At 38.2% G+C, this 17,566-nt stretch overlaps 1 protein-coding gene across 1 annotated transcript; it reads right to left on the reverse strand.

The window, feature by feature from the left end:
- Nucleotides 1-1,493: 1,493 nt before the first annotated feature.
- Nucleotides 1,494-16,378, reverse strand: LOC115796262 (zinc finger protein 391-like). The gene is made up of 5 exons (XM_030752588.1): nt 16,331-16,378; nt 7,726-7,966; nt 5,344-5,595; nt 1,905-2,582; nt 1,494-1,834 (listed from the first exon to the last, which is right to left on the reverse strand). The coding sequence occupies exons 1-5, from the start codon at nt 16,376-16,378 to the stop codon at nt 1,494-1,496; spliced, it is 1,560 nt and encodes a 519-aa protein (XP_030608448.1).
- Between the last annotated feature and the right edge of the window lie 1,188 nt (nt 16,379-17,566).

A 17,566-nucleotide genomic window follows, 5' to 3' on the forward strand; every position in this document is an offset into this window, starting at 1 on the left:
GGTTCCTGGACTCACCACACTGCTTGGTTTGGTTTCTGCTACTCTCTTTATCCTTGTTTAGGGGTCTGGATTTCACTGAGGTGCTTTTATTCTCGGTTACTTCTTTGTAAAAGAAAAAAAAATCTTGTGTGATGAGTTGAGCTCACCACATTGCATTTGCCACATGCATGTGCATGAATATGAGTATGTATATGCGCGTGTGCGCACACAGACACACACACACACACACAAAAAGAGGGGCCAATGATGTCTTAAAAGAATACCAGCCGACAGATACCTCAGCCTGTAGCAGACTGCACAAATGGTATTTCAGTTTCCTGCCTGTTCCAGCTGCAAGTCCAGGGTAGCTGTCAAGATTTTTTTTTAAAAATTAAAAAAACAAACAGATTCCAGACATTCAAAACACAGTGGAAGGTATGGGCACTCTTCAACACTTGCAAGTGGCCACCTTAACCTTTTCTCATAATTGGATTCACCTGTGTATGTAGGTCAAGGAGCTTACAAAACAAATTTTGTGTCACAATAATTAGTGCTAAAGGTATTCAAATAAATTAAATAACAAGGGTGCCCAAACTTATGCACCTGTAATAGTAATAGGGAATAGAAAGAAAAATTAAAAACAGACTGAAAAATATGACCCAAAATGAATATAAAAATATCTACACAGCACCAGGAGAGAATAAATCTTAATTTTCTGCAGTCCTAGACACTCAAAGTACAAAGTATTTAAGGGCTACAAAAAGTAGATTTTGCATATGTTCCCTTTAGTCATTATGAGCACTGATGTGTATGTGTGGATTTTTAAGATCAATGCCTACCTCTCCCACACAATAAAATTATATCCTTACATTAGGCTTTGATCTTTGTAGCATGGAACATAACTAAATGAACCACTATGTCTCCGAATGCTCAGTGTAGGGAATAAACTGAAGCTACATCAATACTACATTACAACTTTTATTTTAAAAATAATATGTTGCAGACTTTGACCAACTATTCTATTTATGTAATCTATAACAATAAGCCAGACATAATACATACTTGCAAATGCAAAGGTATTCACATCATATTATACTTGTGTGTGTATAGAGGAATATTACTACATAATCTACTTATATCAATGCATTATGTATAACATCATTATGATCATAAGACAGCTGTGTTGTTTATATTTACTTAACATCCAGAAATATGAATATCGTGTTGCACATCTTTGAAAGAGGAAAGAACATATACACCAACTTTCATGGCTCAACTCCTTGTGGTTTTGGACTCTATAGACCGGAAAGGTAAAACCTCACAGATAGACCCCCGGACACACAGACAGATAGTATGGCGACAATATCCTCCCGTTTTAATTTGCACTGGAGGATAAAAAGTTACTTTTGCAAAAATACCTGTATGTGTGCGGACATAGCCAAAGATGCACAAGTTCTACCATCAACACACTATTATGTCAGACAGCATTCACATGTTTTCTAAGAATAAAACTTTTAAGTAGCATGGTATCTTAAGTGCCTTTTCAACTGTATCAAATAAGTGAATCTTTTCCCACAGGTGCTACAACAATGTGGCTTCTCACCTGAGTGGATTCTCATGTGTGTTTTCAAGTGTGACATCTGATTAAATGTTTTCCCACAGGTGCTACAAGAATGAGGCTTCTCACCTGAGTGAATTCTTGTGTGTCTTTTCAAGTTATCCATACAACTCAGTCTTTTCCCACAGATGGTACAAGAATACGGCTTCTCACCTGTGTGAATTCTCATGTGTGTTTTCAAGTGTGTCATCTGACTAAATGTTTTCCCACAGGTGCTACAAGAATATGGCTTCTCACCTGTGTGAATTCTCATGTGTCAAACAACTTAGTCTTTTCCCACAGGTGCTGCAAGAATATGGCTTCTCACCTGTGTGAATTCTCATGTGTCTTTTCAAGTATGCCACGCAACTCAGTCCTTTCCCACAGGTGCTACAACAATTTGGCTTCTCACCTGTATGAATTCTCATGTGTGTTTTCAAACTTGTGATATGATTAAATCTTTTCCAACAGATGTTACAAGAATATGGTTTCTCACCTGTGTGAATTCTCATATGACTGTTCAAACTTTCCATTCTAGTAAATCTTCTCCCACACGTGCTACAAGAATGTGGCTTCTCACCTGTGTGAATTCTCATGTGTCTTTTCAAGTCTGTCATCCTTCCAAATCCTTTCCCACAGGCGCTACATAAATGTGGCTTCTCGTAAGTTTGACCTCTCAGGTTTGTTATGATTTGTTCTGATTTGTTTCTGGGTGAGTTATCTTCCGCACCTTCTTCCTGATCTGGTTCTGGAGAGTTGTGAGAAAGGAGCTGGTCTCTGTTTTGTTCAGGTTCACTGTGGTCACCTTCCTCATGAACAGGAAAGGTGTCAGTCTCTGGCTTCCATACGAGCTGTTCTCCCTTCGGACTTGTACAGAATTCCTCCTGTTCCCCTTTAACATTTGGAAGTTTTGGGTCTTCCTGGTCCAGGCTGGAGTTCCTCTCCTGGTTACAGACTTGCTGGTCTGTGAGAACCAGCTCTTCCTTGCAGTCATGTTGTGGAAAGACTAAAGAGACAAATGGATAGAAGCACAAAAAACACACATTTGAGAAATATAATGTAACCGTAACCATTAGCAGGTCCGCACATTGTAAGCCTGTCGCTCAAACAAAGCAGTGAGAGGAATGCTGTGGGGCAGAGCTGTTTTGCTGGCTCTGGCTATTCAGTGGTAAACTGGCTGCTCAGTGACAAAGGCCATGAAAATCAATCTTCATCTGTGATTAATTTAAGTTTGGAAATTTTTAATGTATATTTTAGGAAACAGATCAAACATTTTACCCATTTAGCTGGATACATTTAACTAAACGTATCCAGATCAGGAAGATGTTGAAATTAAATATTTATTACTTTCCATAAAGCAGAGAAAACTTGGAATGCTTTAACTTAATTTGATAACAGAACAAAATGAAAGTTCTGTTGTTGGGTTTGTGTGTCTGTAGGGGTGTGAGGACATTTATCTGAGCAGTGGGTGGAAATTTTAAACAATGACACTTTCTGTCTTGTATTTTGGTAAACTTTTAAGCATGTTAACATGTTTATTTGTGAAGGAAGAAACCTGAAACACTTCAATTAAAAAAATAAGACATTTAATATATTAAAGAATCAGAAGATATGTGCCCTCCCCTCTGAACCCGTGCTCCTCACTAACCATAACATTTTTATACTGCCACTATCTACACGTAAACAGAGTCTGTGTGCTGCGGGTTGGCCTTCGTCATTTGTCCAGTTGGCAGATTCCTTCCATCAGCGATAAAGCCAAAAAAGCACATCTTTTCCCCAGACATTTTAATTATTCAATACAGAGCAATCTTATCCAGATTAATAACAGAACATGGTGATGTTTTAATTGTATGTACTGTGGCCGAACCTTCAAGATAAGATACACTGAGACTGAGAAGTGAGTCTGGCACTTCCTAATGTTTAAGGTATCTATTTATTTATTAAATTGTCTGTTGTTTGCTTTAGCCACTGTTTATTAATGAATTTCCTTTTAAACATTTGTCCATTTGTTATTTTATTCTTTGGGTAAAAAATAAAACCCCCAACAAGCACCAGTTTGCTCAGTTTCTGCATCAGTTAATGCTGGAAACCAAATTTACGTGAATGAAAAGCTAAAAAAATCAGGTGAAATTTAAAAACAAAAGAAATACTGGGATGAAAAACACTGTGCTTTGCTGAGGTGGTAGCCATCATAACAGTTAGCTAGCAAGGTGACCATTAGCATTAGCAAGCGGCTGTTCAGTACATCATGCCAGTTGTTTTTATTATCATAGCAAAGAACACAAAAGCTCTGAATCTGTTTTAGAACTTAATGACATAAAAAAAAACAATTAAAACTAGAAGCACTCAGAGAGCGCAAACCTCCGCCAAGGCCATCGGGTCACTGACGCTGTAATACGTGTATCTAAATACTGTGAAATAATCTTTCGTCTTTCCCAGACAACAATAACCCCCTATCCCGCAATAGTGAATAATCCTTAAAAAAATTCCTGGATCCAGATTGTGATCTGGATCACCGCCAAAATTTAATCACTTCTTCCCCTTGTCATTTCCAACCACTCCACAAAATTTCATCAAAATCCGTTCATAACTTTTAGAGTAATCCTGCTGACAAACAGACAAACAAACCAACGCGACCGAAAACATAAACTCCTTGGCGGAGGTAATAAAAATATAGAATAAAACAAAATGCATGACCACAACTAAATACTTGTTTCATAAATGCTTCCGCTGAAGGTTAAAGTGCAAAAAAAAAATTTTTAACATTTATTAAAAATGACTCAGAAGCCTTACATGACTACAGTATCTACATTTTTTTGGTGAAATTACCCATACATGTCCACATCACATTACTTTATAATGTTTGACAGATGATGTGGTATGCTTCATAGCTGTTTCTCTTCCCATCATACTGGCACAAGCTGATCTTGGTTTCATTGGTTCATCGGTTGTTGAGCGCAGAGATTTGCACCTTGTTGTTAACTTTCTGTATTTCCATTCATGAAGATGTCTCTTATTGTACACCTTGACAATGATAGTCATCATACACTTTAGCTATCTTCCTTCAGGCCTTTTGGCTTTATATTGTAAGATAAAGACCCTGCAATAATTAAAAAGAAAATCCAACAGTCGACAGTGAGAAGAAAAAACTCCCTTTTAACAGGAAGAAACCTCCAGCAGAACCAGGCTCAGGGAGGGGCAGTCATCAGCCATGACTGGTTGGGGCTGAGGGGAAAAAAACGGGACAAGACACAGTGTGGAAGAGAGCCAGATATTAATAACAACCAAACACATGGTAGAGGGATACACCTAATTGCGTGTTGTGTGGTTTGCTACAAACTTAGTTTAATTGTTCGGCCCTAGTGGGGATAATTATGTTTCTCACAAAAGGTTCGGCAGACATATTTAATCATACTGCAGGAGCAAAAAGACTGATTACAGAAGACAAAAAAAAAAGCCTGATTTCATTCAGTGATTTCATTTAAGTTAAATTAGTAAAGTTCTGTATGCAGATTGGATAAAATGCTGCAGTAAAATCTCAACTTTTACAATATGCAAGTTTATCCTTTGACTGAAAATTATAATTACATTTAATGTTAAATGTACACAGTTTATAAAATAGATGCATTAATGCTGCTTATTGCAGTTGGTCCTGAAATTTTTTGTGTGCCTCTAAAAATAAAAGCATCGTTGAGTTCAGAGTAGGATCCTACATGAGTCATATTCATTTTTGCTTCAAGAAATCTGTATATTAGAGTTTTACATACCTATTCTCTTCAACTTTATTGCAGGTTTCCACATGATACCCAGCTCTTCCCCGGTCCAGATGATAGTGCCTTTGGTCTCCTGCTTCAGTACAAGCTGCTCTCCCTCCTGACTGGTCCAGAGTTCCTCCTGCTCCTCTTTAGACTGAGGAGGTTCTGAGTCCTCCTGATCCAGACTGGAGTTCCTGTCCTGGTTACAGACCTGCTGGTCATCCAGACCCTCCTCTTCCTTACAGTCATGTTGCTGTGGGAGGTCTTGAGGAATAAAGAGACACAAAAAAGCAAACTAATATGATAAGAAAACATACATCTCAGCAAATATATTCATGCAGCGCTCTACACTGGAGATCCTCCAGGACACCATCCGCCATATTACGAGCCTCAACACTGTCAGGCATGCATACGAGCATGTGGGGGCCTTACAAATTACTGAGTATCATTTTGAGTTGCTGCAATGTCTCAACATGATTTAGTTTCCCATTTAGATCTGATGTGTTTTTAAAGTGTTCCTATAATTTTTTTGAGCAGTGTCTGTATATGTTACACTTCAGTGAAAAAGTTTTTTTTTTTTTTTTTGAGTCATTCAAAGGTGAACATGCTGGTGATTTGATTCATTGCCCTGCTGCATAACTCAACTGTGCTTGAGCTTCAGGGCACAAAATGATGGTCGATTATTCTCCTTCTGGATTTTCTGGTAGAGAGCAGACTTCATGATTCCATCAATTACAGAAAGTCGTCCTGAAACAGCAAAGCAGCCCCAGACCATCAGACTACCACCACCATGTTTGACTGTTGGTATGATGATCTTTTTATGAAATGTTTCAGTCTACAGAATATTTTCCCAAAAGTCTTGGAGACCATCGAGATGTTTTCTGGCAAATGTGAGACGAGCCTTTGTGTTCAGCAGTGATGGTATAGTTACCTTGAAAAAGTAATTCGAGAACTGATTACTCCTTTAAAAATTAACTTAATTACGTTACCGATTACTTAATTTAGGAAGTAAATAAGTTAGATTACAAGTTACTTTATTAGTTGCTTGTAACAGCTGCCGGAGTTGTGCCAAAAAGTGATCGTCTGCCATAAAGTGATCCTGATGTTTCTGTGATTTTAAGTGTGATGTATTTGCTTATATTCTAAATTGAGTGCAGTCAGCATGATTTATGAAGGGCTTATATATAAAATGAAGAAATAACCTGTTTTTCAAGAATCCTTAGCAGTCTGTGTTATTGTACCTACATTATAATCAATCCAGTGTTTTTTCGTCACTTAAAATATCGTTATAGAACTGTGATGTTATATTTGTTGTGATTTCTGCAGCCCTCTGAGCCAGATTTCTGTTTAAAAAGACATTTTTAATGTCAATGATAGTTTTTAACCTTGATAAAAAAAAATATATATATACAAAAGTCACTGATAAAACCTGAGTGCAGCTTCTCCCTTGTGATAGAAATGCTGTTTCTCACTCAAAATGACCTGATATCATTCATGAGAGATATGTTTGACATGTTTCACAGATTATGGGTCAACAAGCCATTTACAGCCGTTTAAATAAGGCAATCATTTTTTGGGAAACACCGAAAATTGCTTTTTGGCAGATGATCACTTTTTGGCACAACATCAGCAGCAACATCGTTTGGGTGCTGGGGGGCCTCCTGCATTAGCCGCAGCTCTGCTTCACCACCTGGTCGGACTCGCTCTGTAACTGTGCCGTGCTGAGACTCCAAATGTTTCTTCAAATCCGACGTAGTGTTTTTGAAACTAGACAGCACTTTGTCGCCAGCACAGAGTGCACAACTAACCTTGATATTGTCATCTTTAGCTGACACAAACTCACAATAGTGCCTGTATTTCAGCTAGAAAACGCACATCTCTCTCCTCCCGCATTGTTTACGTTTGTGTTGCTGTGTGCTGTTATTGTCCTTATGATGAAAACGGGACTTAATTGTCGCATCGGTCAGACGTCACTCCCCGAAACGCAAGAAGCAAGCAAAAATATATCTTTGTACTGAGAAAAATGATGAAAATAGTAACACGCAGTGACTTGGATAAGTAACCTTAATCTGATTACTGGACTGCAAAAAGTAACGCATTAGATTACTTGTTACCAAAAAAAAGTAGTCAGATTAGAGTAACGCATTACTGACATCACTGGTGGTCAGCAGTGGTTTTCTCCTTGGAGCTCTCCCATGGATGCCATTTTTACCAAGTCTCTTTCTTATTGTTGACTCATGAACTCTGACCTTAGCTGAGGAAAGTGAGGCCTGCAGTTCTTTAGATGTTGTTCTGGGTTCTTTTTTTTAACGATCTTCTAGCCTGCTTCATTTTTTCGAAAAGATAATCAGGCCTGGGTGTATTAAGAAATCTGTATATTCCAGTTTTACATACCCATTCTGTTCAGCTTTGTTTCAGGTTTCCACATGATATCAAGCTCCTCCCTGGCCCCAACAACAATGTCTTTGGTATCCTGCTTCAGTACAAGCTGCTCTACTTCCTGACTGGTCCAGAGTTCTTCCCGTTCCTCTTTAGGCTGTGGAGGTTCTGTGCCCTCCTGGTCAACACCGAAGTTCCTCTCCTGGTTACAGATCTGTTGGTCATCCAGATCTTCCTCTTCCTTACAGTCATGTTGCTGTGGGAGGTCTTGAGGAACAAAGAGATACAAGAAAACAAACTAATGTGATGATAAGAAAACATGCATCTCAGCAAATATATCCCAGCAGGGCTGTGAGAGAACCTTAAAGTGTACATATGTCACTCTTGCAGGTTAAAATGACAAACAGTAACTACACAACTTAAAAGTCATGTTTAGATGAAAGAAAGTCGACTGGGAAAAAGACCTCCTCACAGCAGAATCTCACACTGCTAAAGAGGAAACAGCGTTTCTAAATTCGAATCAGAAATTCACCAGGAGAAAAAAAAAAACAGGCTGCAGATAAACAATAATCTACATTTTATTTTTGCCAAGGAGAATGTTTCTGGCTGTGATTTCTCTTAATTTCAAGAAACCAGCTTGAAATGATCTCAGCTTTGCGACACAGTGCAATATCCTGCTGGAAGAAGCCATCAGAAGATGGGTAAACTGTGGTAATAAGGGCATGGACATGTCAACAACAACACTCAGGTGGGCTGTTGGTGTATCAATGATCCTCAGCTAGCACTAAGGGGTCAAAAGTGTGTCAAGAAAATCCCCCACACCATTACAACACCACTCAGTGCAATCTTCTGATGCTGTAGTCGATCTGCTTCAAGGTTTATTTTGTGTTCACAGATGCTCTTCTGCATATATTAGTTATTGAGGGTCCTGCTGCATTCCTATCAGCTCAATCACTGTCTCTCATAGACGGAGAGCCAGTGGAGTATGTGGAGAACATCAAGTTCCTGGGCCTCCACATCACATCTGATCTCTCCTGGTCTACCAACTCCTCCCACCTGGTGAAGAAGGCACAACAAAGACTCTTCTTCCTTAGGAAACTGAAACGGGCTGGGCTCTCATCTCAGCTGCTCGTGAACTTCTATCGGGCCACAATTGAAAGCGTACTCTGCCTTAATGTGACAGTGTGGTATGGCAGCTGCACGGCACTGGAGAGGAAACAACCGGCCCTGATGGTAAGAACAGCACAGGGCACACAGACTGTTTGCACCACTTCCATCAGAAAAGCAGTACAGGAGCATACGGACTACATTCACCCAGAGAACTGCAGCTCACTGGATATTTTCTCTTTATTGGACCATTCTCTGTAAACCTTGAAGATTGCTGTGCAGGTCATCTTGACCACATCTACTTACCTACATGCAATAAGTCACTGCCATATGATTGGCTCATTAGATATTTGCATTAAAGAGCAGTTGCACAGGTGTACCTAACAAAGTGGCCAGTGTTGTGCCAAATAGTGATCTCTAATTTTCCTGTGTATTTTCTATGTGTAAGATCTTTGAATATATTGGGAAACAGACTGTAGTCAACAGTATTTATAAAGGTGTTATATGTACAATAGAGAAATGACCATTTTGCATGTTTATAACTGCGTTATTATCCCAACATTAATCCAGTCCTTTAATATATCTTTATAAAACTGTGATGTTACATTTGTTTCCCTCTTGGACAGATCTGTCTTAGCTGCATACACTTTACTGCGGTATAAAAACTGTAGTAGATCAATGCGTTTCTCAAAAACCGGGGCTCTGTTTTCACATATTCAAACTGCCCGAAAAGCACTTCCGGGAGGGAGCCACATAGATCAGGTGATGACGCCCAGAGGTGGGAAGTAACGAAGTACAAATACTTCGTTACTGTACTTAAGTAGATTTTTCAGGTATCTGTACTTTACTTAAGTATTTATTTTTCTGACTACTTTTTACTTTTACTCCCTACATTTTTACGCAAGTATCGGTACTTTCTACTTCTTACATTTTCAAACAGACTCGTTACTTTTTAACGTCAGAGAGAAGTTTGCATTTCCGGTACCGCGGTGAAGTTAGTTTCAAGTTGGATATTGGATATTCAAGCTCCGTGGAGTTAGCGGCATCCAGCTCACAGTTGATCCGATTCAGGGACTCAGATTTCGGCCAGCCGCTCTCTCCCGCTCCCTCCTCTCACCCGCGGAGGTTCACTTAGGGACCATCAATAAATTTCCGATCCAAACACCCTTGAGAAACAAAAATAAATAAATTCCTTATCTTGTGACCCACTGACTCAAAATCTGTGTGAAATTGTTCTACTACACTAGACAGATGAGGCACACTCATTTTCTTTCCATTTTAAGCCTTTTTATATTTTTTAGCAATTTTCTATGTGAAAAATTGAGATTTTCTTCAATAGCTTCCAGGTCATGTGACCCACTGACTCAAAATCTGTGTGAAATTGTTCTCCTACACTAGACAGATGAGGCACACTCATTTCTTTTCATTTTAAGCCTTTTTATATTTTTTAGCAATTTTTTATGTGAAAAATTGAGATTTTCTTCAATAGCTTCCAGGTCATGTGACCCACTGACTCAAAGTCTGTGTGTAATTATTCTGCTACATTAGACAAATGAGGCACACTCATTTTCTTTCCATTTTAAGCATTTTTATATTTTTTAGGATTTTTTATAGCCAAAATTGAGATTTTCTTCAATAGCTTCCAGGTCATGTGACCCACTGACTCAAAATCTGTGTGAAATTTTTCTCCTACATTAGACAGATGAGGCACACTCATTTTCTTTCCATTTTAAGCCTTTTTATATTTTTTAGCAATTTTTATGTGAAAAATTGAGATTTTTCTTCAATAGCTTCCAGGTCATGTGACCCACTGACTCGAAATCTGTGTGAAATTGTTCTGCTACACCAGACAGATGAGGCACACTCATTTTCTTTCCATTTTAAGCCTTTTTATTTTTTTTAGGATTTTTTATAGCCAAAATTGAGATTTTTCTTCAATAGCTTCCAGGTCATGTGACCCACTGACTCGAAATCTGTGTGAAATTGTTCTACTACACTAGACAGATGAGGCACACTCATTTTCTTTCCATTTTAAGCCTTTTTATATTTTTTAGCAATTTTTTATGTGAAAAATTGAGATTTTTCTTCAATAGCTTCCAGATCATGTGACCCACTGACTCAAAATCTGTGTGAAATTGTTCTCCTACACTAGACAGATGAGGCACACTCATTTTCTTTTCATTTTAAGCCTTTTTACATTTTTTAGGATTTTTATAGCCAAAAATTGAGATTTTTCTTCAATAGCTTCCAGGTCATGTGACCCACTGACTCAAAATCTGTGTGAAATTGTTCTCCTACAATAGACAGATGAGGCACACTCATTTTCTTTCCATTTTAAGCATTTTTATATTTTTTAGGATTTTTTATAGCCAAAAATTGAGATTTTTCTTCAATAGCTTCCAGGTCATGTGACCCACTGACTCAAAATCTGTGTGAAATTGTTCTCCTACATTAGACAGATGAGGCACACTCATTTTCTTTCCATTTTAAGCCTTTTTATATTTTTTAGCAATTTTTTATGTGAAAAATTGAGATTTTTCTTCAATAGCTTCCAGGTCATGTGACCCACTGACTCGAAATCTGTGTGAAATTGTTCTGCTACACCAGACAGATGAGGCACACTCATTTTCTTTCCATTTTAAGCCTTTTTATTTTTTTTTAGGATTTTTTATAGCCAAAAATTGAGATTTTTCTTCAATAGCTTCCAGGTCATGTGACCCACTGACTCGAAATCTGTGTGAAATTGTTCTACTACACTAGACAGATGAGGCACACTCATTTTCTTTCCATTTTAAGCCTTTTTTATATTTTTTAGCAATTTTCTATGTGAAAAATTGAGATTTTTCTTCAATAGCTTCCAGATCATGTGACCCACTGACTCAAAATCTGTGTGAAATTGTTCTCCTACACTAGACAGATGAGGCACACTCATTTTCTTTTCATTTTAAGCCTTTTTACATTTTTTAGGATTTTTTATAGCCAAAAATTGAGATTTTCTTCAATAGCTTCCAGGTCATGTGACCCACTGACTCAAAATCTGTGTGAAATTGTTCTCCTACAATAGACAGATGAGGCACACTCATTTTCTTTCCATTTTAAGCCTTTTTATATTTTTTATCAATTTTTTATGTGAAAAATTGAGATTTTTCTTCAATAGCTTCCAGGTCATGTGACCCACTGACTCGAAATCTGTGTGAAATTGTTCTGCTACACCAGACAGATGAGGCACACTCATTTTCTTTCCATTTTAAGCCTTTTTATTTTTTTTTAGGATTTTTATAGCCAAAAATTGAGATTTTTCTTCAATAGCTTCCAGGTCATGTGACCCCACTGACTCGAAATCTGTGTGAAATTGTTCTACTACACTAGACAGATGAGGCACACTCATTTTCTTTCCATTTTAAGCCTTTTTATATTTTTTAGCAATTTTCTATGTGAAAAATTGAGATTTTTCTTCAATAGCTTCCAGATCATGTGACCCACTGACTCAAAATCTGTGTGAAATTGTTCTCCTACACTAGACAGATGAGGCACACTCATTTTCTTTTCATTTTAAGCCTTTTTACATTTTTTAGGATTTTTTATAGCCAAAAATTGAGATTTTTCTTCAATAGCTTCCAGGTCATGTGACCCACTGACTCAAAATCTGTGTGAAATTGTTCTCCTACACTAGACAGATGAGGCACACTCATTTTCTTTTCATTTTAAGCCTTTTTATATTTTTTAGCAATTTTTTATGTGAAAAATTGAGATTTTTCTTCAATAGCTTCCAGGTCATGTGACCCAGTGACTCAAAATCTGTGTGAAATTGTTCTCCTACATTAGACAGATGAGGCACACTCATTTTCTTTTCATTTTAAGCCTTTTTATATTTTTTAGCAATTTTTATGTGAAAAATTGAGATTTTTCTTCAATAGCTTCCAGGTCATGTGACCCACTGACTCGAAATCTGTGTGAAATTGTTCTACTACACTAGACAGATGAGGCACACTCATTTTCTTTCCATTTTAAGCCTTTTTATATTTTTTAGCAATTTTCTATGTGAAAAATTGAGATTTTTCTTCAATAGCTTCCAGATCATGTGACCCACTGACTCAAAATCTGTGTGAAATTGTTCTCCTACACTAGACAGATGAGGCACACTCATTTTCTTTTCATTTTAAGCCTTTTTACATTTTTTAGGATTTTTATAGCCAAAAATTGAGATTTTTCTTCAATAGCTTCCAGGTCATGTGACCCACTGACTCAAAATCTGTGTGAAATTGTTCTCCTACACTAGACAGATGAGGCACACTCATTTTCTTTTCATTTTAAGCCTTTTTATATTTTTTAGCAATTTTTTATGTGAAAAATTGAGATTTTTCTTCAATAGCTTCCAGGTCATGTGACCCAGTGACATAATACTGTCAAATTATTCTAACACAGTCTCTTAATAAAGTTTTAAAAATTCACATTACTGCCATGATGATAGACGAAAACTACAGTAATTTGAAGTGACATGTAGTACAAATACTTAACACTAGGTGGCTCTAACTCAAACCATCACAACAATGATGATTTATTTCCAAGGACAGAGAAAAGCGTGGAAGTAAAAACTAGCATTTGGCAAAGCATTTTTCCACTGTTACTAATAATGGGTCGTTTTAGAAAAGGACAGAGTCTTAAAAACATAAATCTTTGGCAAAAAGCTGGGGGTGTACATGCCATTACTCAGTGTTGTATTTCTTTGGGTTTTAGTGAGGAAGTTGTAACTCATGAACAGTGGTTATCTCTTGTTATTGCTCTGTTTAAAACAAATGAGAAAAGTTATTTAAAGTGGCTGAAGGTCATATGGTCTGCAGATCGACAAGGAATTCGGACAAAGGTGCTTAATGCAGGTAATGTTACATTTTATTAGCTTGTATTTTGATTTTTACTAGCCCCTAAAGGGACACTGAAGAATAAAAATAATAATAATAAAAAAAAAATTTCTCGTGCACACCAGATAGTATCTCATGCGCACGAGATCAGCTAAGTACCAGATAGTATGTGATGTGCACGATAAAATATCTAGTGCGCACGAAAAATTTATTTTAGATGTTATCCTTCAATGTCCCTCTTTTTTCTTCACTGTTCCTTTAGGGGCTCTGTATACTTGTGTTTTACTGTACGTATGTGTGTAAAACAAAAATCTGAACCTAATAACATTTCATTTCGGATATGTTCCTCGGTAGGTAGAGAAATCAGTGACGAGGGCAATGTTAAGGGCTCCATTACAAACAGAGTCAGTGAGAAAAAAAATGAAGTAAAGAGTAGTACAGGACAAGAAGTTTCCTCTGACTATACAGGACAACATACCAGTGAGGACAGGGACCAGTCACAGGGCAAAACAGAAATCCATCAAAACCAGCCACAGTCAGAACAGCAGACAGGAAACGAGGACAGAACAGAGGACACAGATGATGGAAGAGAGAACAGAACAGAGGACATAGATGATGGAACAGAGAACAGAACAGAGGATATAGATGATGGAAGAGAGAACAGAACAGAGGACATAGATGATGGAACAGAGAACAGAACAGAGGATATAGATGATGGAAGAGAGAAACGAACAGAGGACATAGATGATGGAACAGAGAACAGAACAGAGGACATAGATGATGGAAGAGAGAACAGAACAGAGGATATAGATGATGGAACAGAGAACAGAACAGAGGATATAGATGATGGAAGAGAGAACAGAACAGAGGACATAGATGATGGAACAGAGAACAGAACAGAGGACATAGATGATGGAAGAGAGGACAGAACAGAGGACATAGATGATGGAACAGAGGACAGAACAGAGGACATAGATGATGGAACAGAGAACAGAACAGAGGACATAGATGATGGAAGAGAGAACAGAACAGAGGACATAGATGATGGAACAGAGAACAGAACAGAGGACATAGATGATGAAGAGAGAAAATAACAGAGGACATAGATGATGGAACAGAGAACAGAACAGAGGACATAGATGATGGAAGAGGAGAACAGAACAGAGGACATAGATGATGGAAGAGAGAACAGAACAGAGGACATAGATGATGGAACAGAGAACAGAACAGAGGTCATAGATGATGGAAGAGAGAACAGAACAGAGGACATAGATGATGGAAGAGAGAAACGAACAGAGGACATAGATGATGGAAGAGAGAACAGAACAGAGGACATAGATGATGGAACAGAGAACAGAACAGAGGACATAGATGATGGAAGAGAGAACAGAACAGAGGATATAGATGATGGAACAGAGAACAGAACAGAGGATATAGATGATGGAAGAGAGAACAGAACAGAGGACATAGATGATGGAACAGAGAACAGAACAGAGGACATAGATGATGGAAGAGAGGACAGAACAGAGGACATAGATGATGGAAGAGAGGACAGAACAGAGGACATAGATGATGGAACAGAGAACAGAACAGAGGACATAGATGATGGAAGAGAGAACAGAACAGAGGACATAGATGATGGAACAGAGAACAGAACAGAGGACATAGATGATGGAAGAGAGAAACAAACAGAGGACATAGATGATGGAACAGAGAACAGAACAGAGGACATAGATGATGGAAGAGAGAACAGAACAGAGGACATAGATGATGGAACAGAGAACAGAACAGAGGACATAGATGATGGAACAGAGAACAGAACAGAGGACATAGATGATGGAAGAGAGAACAGAACAGAGGACATAGATGATGGAACAGAGAACAGAACAGAGGTCATAGATGATGGAAGAGAGAACAGAACAGAGGACATAGATGATGGAAGAGAGAAACGAACAGAGGACATAGATGATGGAAGAGAGAAACGAACAGAGGACATAGATGATGGAACAGAGAACAGAACAGAGGACATAGATGATGGAACAGAGAACAGAACAGAGGACATAGATGATGGAACAGAGAACAGAACAGAGGACACAGATGATGGAACAGAGAACAGAACAGAGGACATAGATGATGGAACAGAGAACAGAACAGAGGACATAGATGATGGAACAGAGAACAGAACAGAGGACGGAAAAGGCACAAAATCAAAGAGAAAACCAATGAAAACAAGGGACAGAAAAGGACAACCAGATAAAGACAACCAAAGTGACTACAGAGAGTGCAATGAAGGGCCTAAAAAATTCAAAATTATGATAACAAGGAAACAGTGGACGAAAATAAAACCAAAACATGGGGGGAGTCAACTACGTCCCCCTTGGACTGACACACTGTACCATCAGTTCATGGAAAAGAATCCATGCTGTACACTTTCTTTTAAGTACCAGCATGTGAAAATGGACAACAGTCGTAAGAAGAAGTCACCATTTTTTCATGCTGCCGCAAAATGCACTTTTCATGGATGCAATGCAATGTACACTTTTAGAAAGAAAATGATTCCCAAATCAGAAGACAAAAAAATCTGTTTTACAGTGAAACGCTTTGGTGAGGTCACACACCATAAGAAACATAGACGATTCAGGCCAGCTAAATACCTGAGAAGAGGTAAGATTGGCAAAGCTTTGGCAGATGGTGTCAGCCATTACTATTACTCAATGTTGAAGCAAACACCCACTGAACAAATTATGGCCGGGAACATGACAAAAAGCCTAACCAAAGATGTACTGAAAAAAATATCGTCCGAGTTGAATAAGAGTACAAGGCTCCATGATGACATTATGCTTGAACTCATGTTAACTCAAAAATTAATTAAAGAAACAAGTTCTCAAGCATCATCAAAAGGTTACTTTCAGCACCTTCAAATAGATCCATTTGCAGTACACCTATACACAGACACTGGATTAAGGATTTTGGCACAACATCTAAGGCAGTCATCACCTGTTACCCTCCACCTTGATGCAACAGGCAGCGTAGTGCAGAAAATCCCAGACCAAGACAAGCAAGTTTTATATTATGCTTTAGTTTTGCCAGGCATGGGCAAGGATAAACCTCCTTTGCCTGTCACGGAACTGATCACCAACAGCCATAGTATTCCTTCCATTTCTCACTGGCTAATGGAATTCAAAAGGAAACTGTCACACAAAACAAAAATACAAATTTCACAGGTTGAGACAGACTACAGTTGGGCTCTGATTAATAGCGTGCTTATATCTTTCAACAAGGAAGATATTTCTGTGTACCTTGCCAGAGCATTTAACATTGTGCATGGACGCACTACTGGTATGACAAACTTCACTGTGTTGCATCTGTGCTCTGCCCATATAGTTAAGGCTGTGACACAAGCATTTGGCAGAAAAACATCAGACCGAGGCATACAGGAGTATGCAACATTCTGCTTTGCATACCTACTCAACTGCCAAAGTATGCAGCTCGCCATTGAGGTGTTTTATAACATGTGTGTTCTCTTTGATGCAAAAGAATGTACCCATTTGGTAAAAACAAGCCAAACCTACCTCAACAGCTGCATTTCGCAAAGCAAGAAAAACAAGGATGGAGAAAGTCAATATGTATCAGAAGCTGAGGAAATGATCACTGATAAAAGTAATAGCATTGTTGGAACGTCACCTTTCACACATACTTTTCAAGTGATACGGGACCAAGCAGAGTGTGACTTTCTGTCTGATGATTCAGCCAACATTAAAAACCATTACTTTTGTCCTGGTATAATTGATGTTCTGCTGAAAAACTACATGGGGATCATCCCACTGTGGAGTGGTTTGTTGCTTGGAGATCTGACACGACATGAGACACCAACAACTGGTGAAACAAAC

The sequence above is a fragment of the Archocentrus centrarchus genome, chromosome 17 (assembly GCF_007364275.1).
Source record: "Archocentrus centrarchus isolate MPI-CPG fArcCen1 chromosome 17, fArcCen1, whole genome shotgun sequence".
In the NCBI taxonomy this organism is placed as follows: Eukaryota; Metazoa; Chordata; class Actinopteri; order Cichliformes; family Cichlidae; genus Archocentrus; species Archocentrus centrarchus.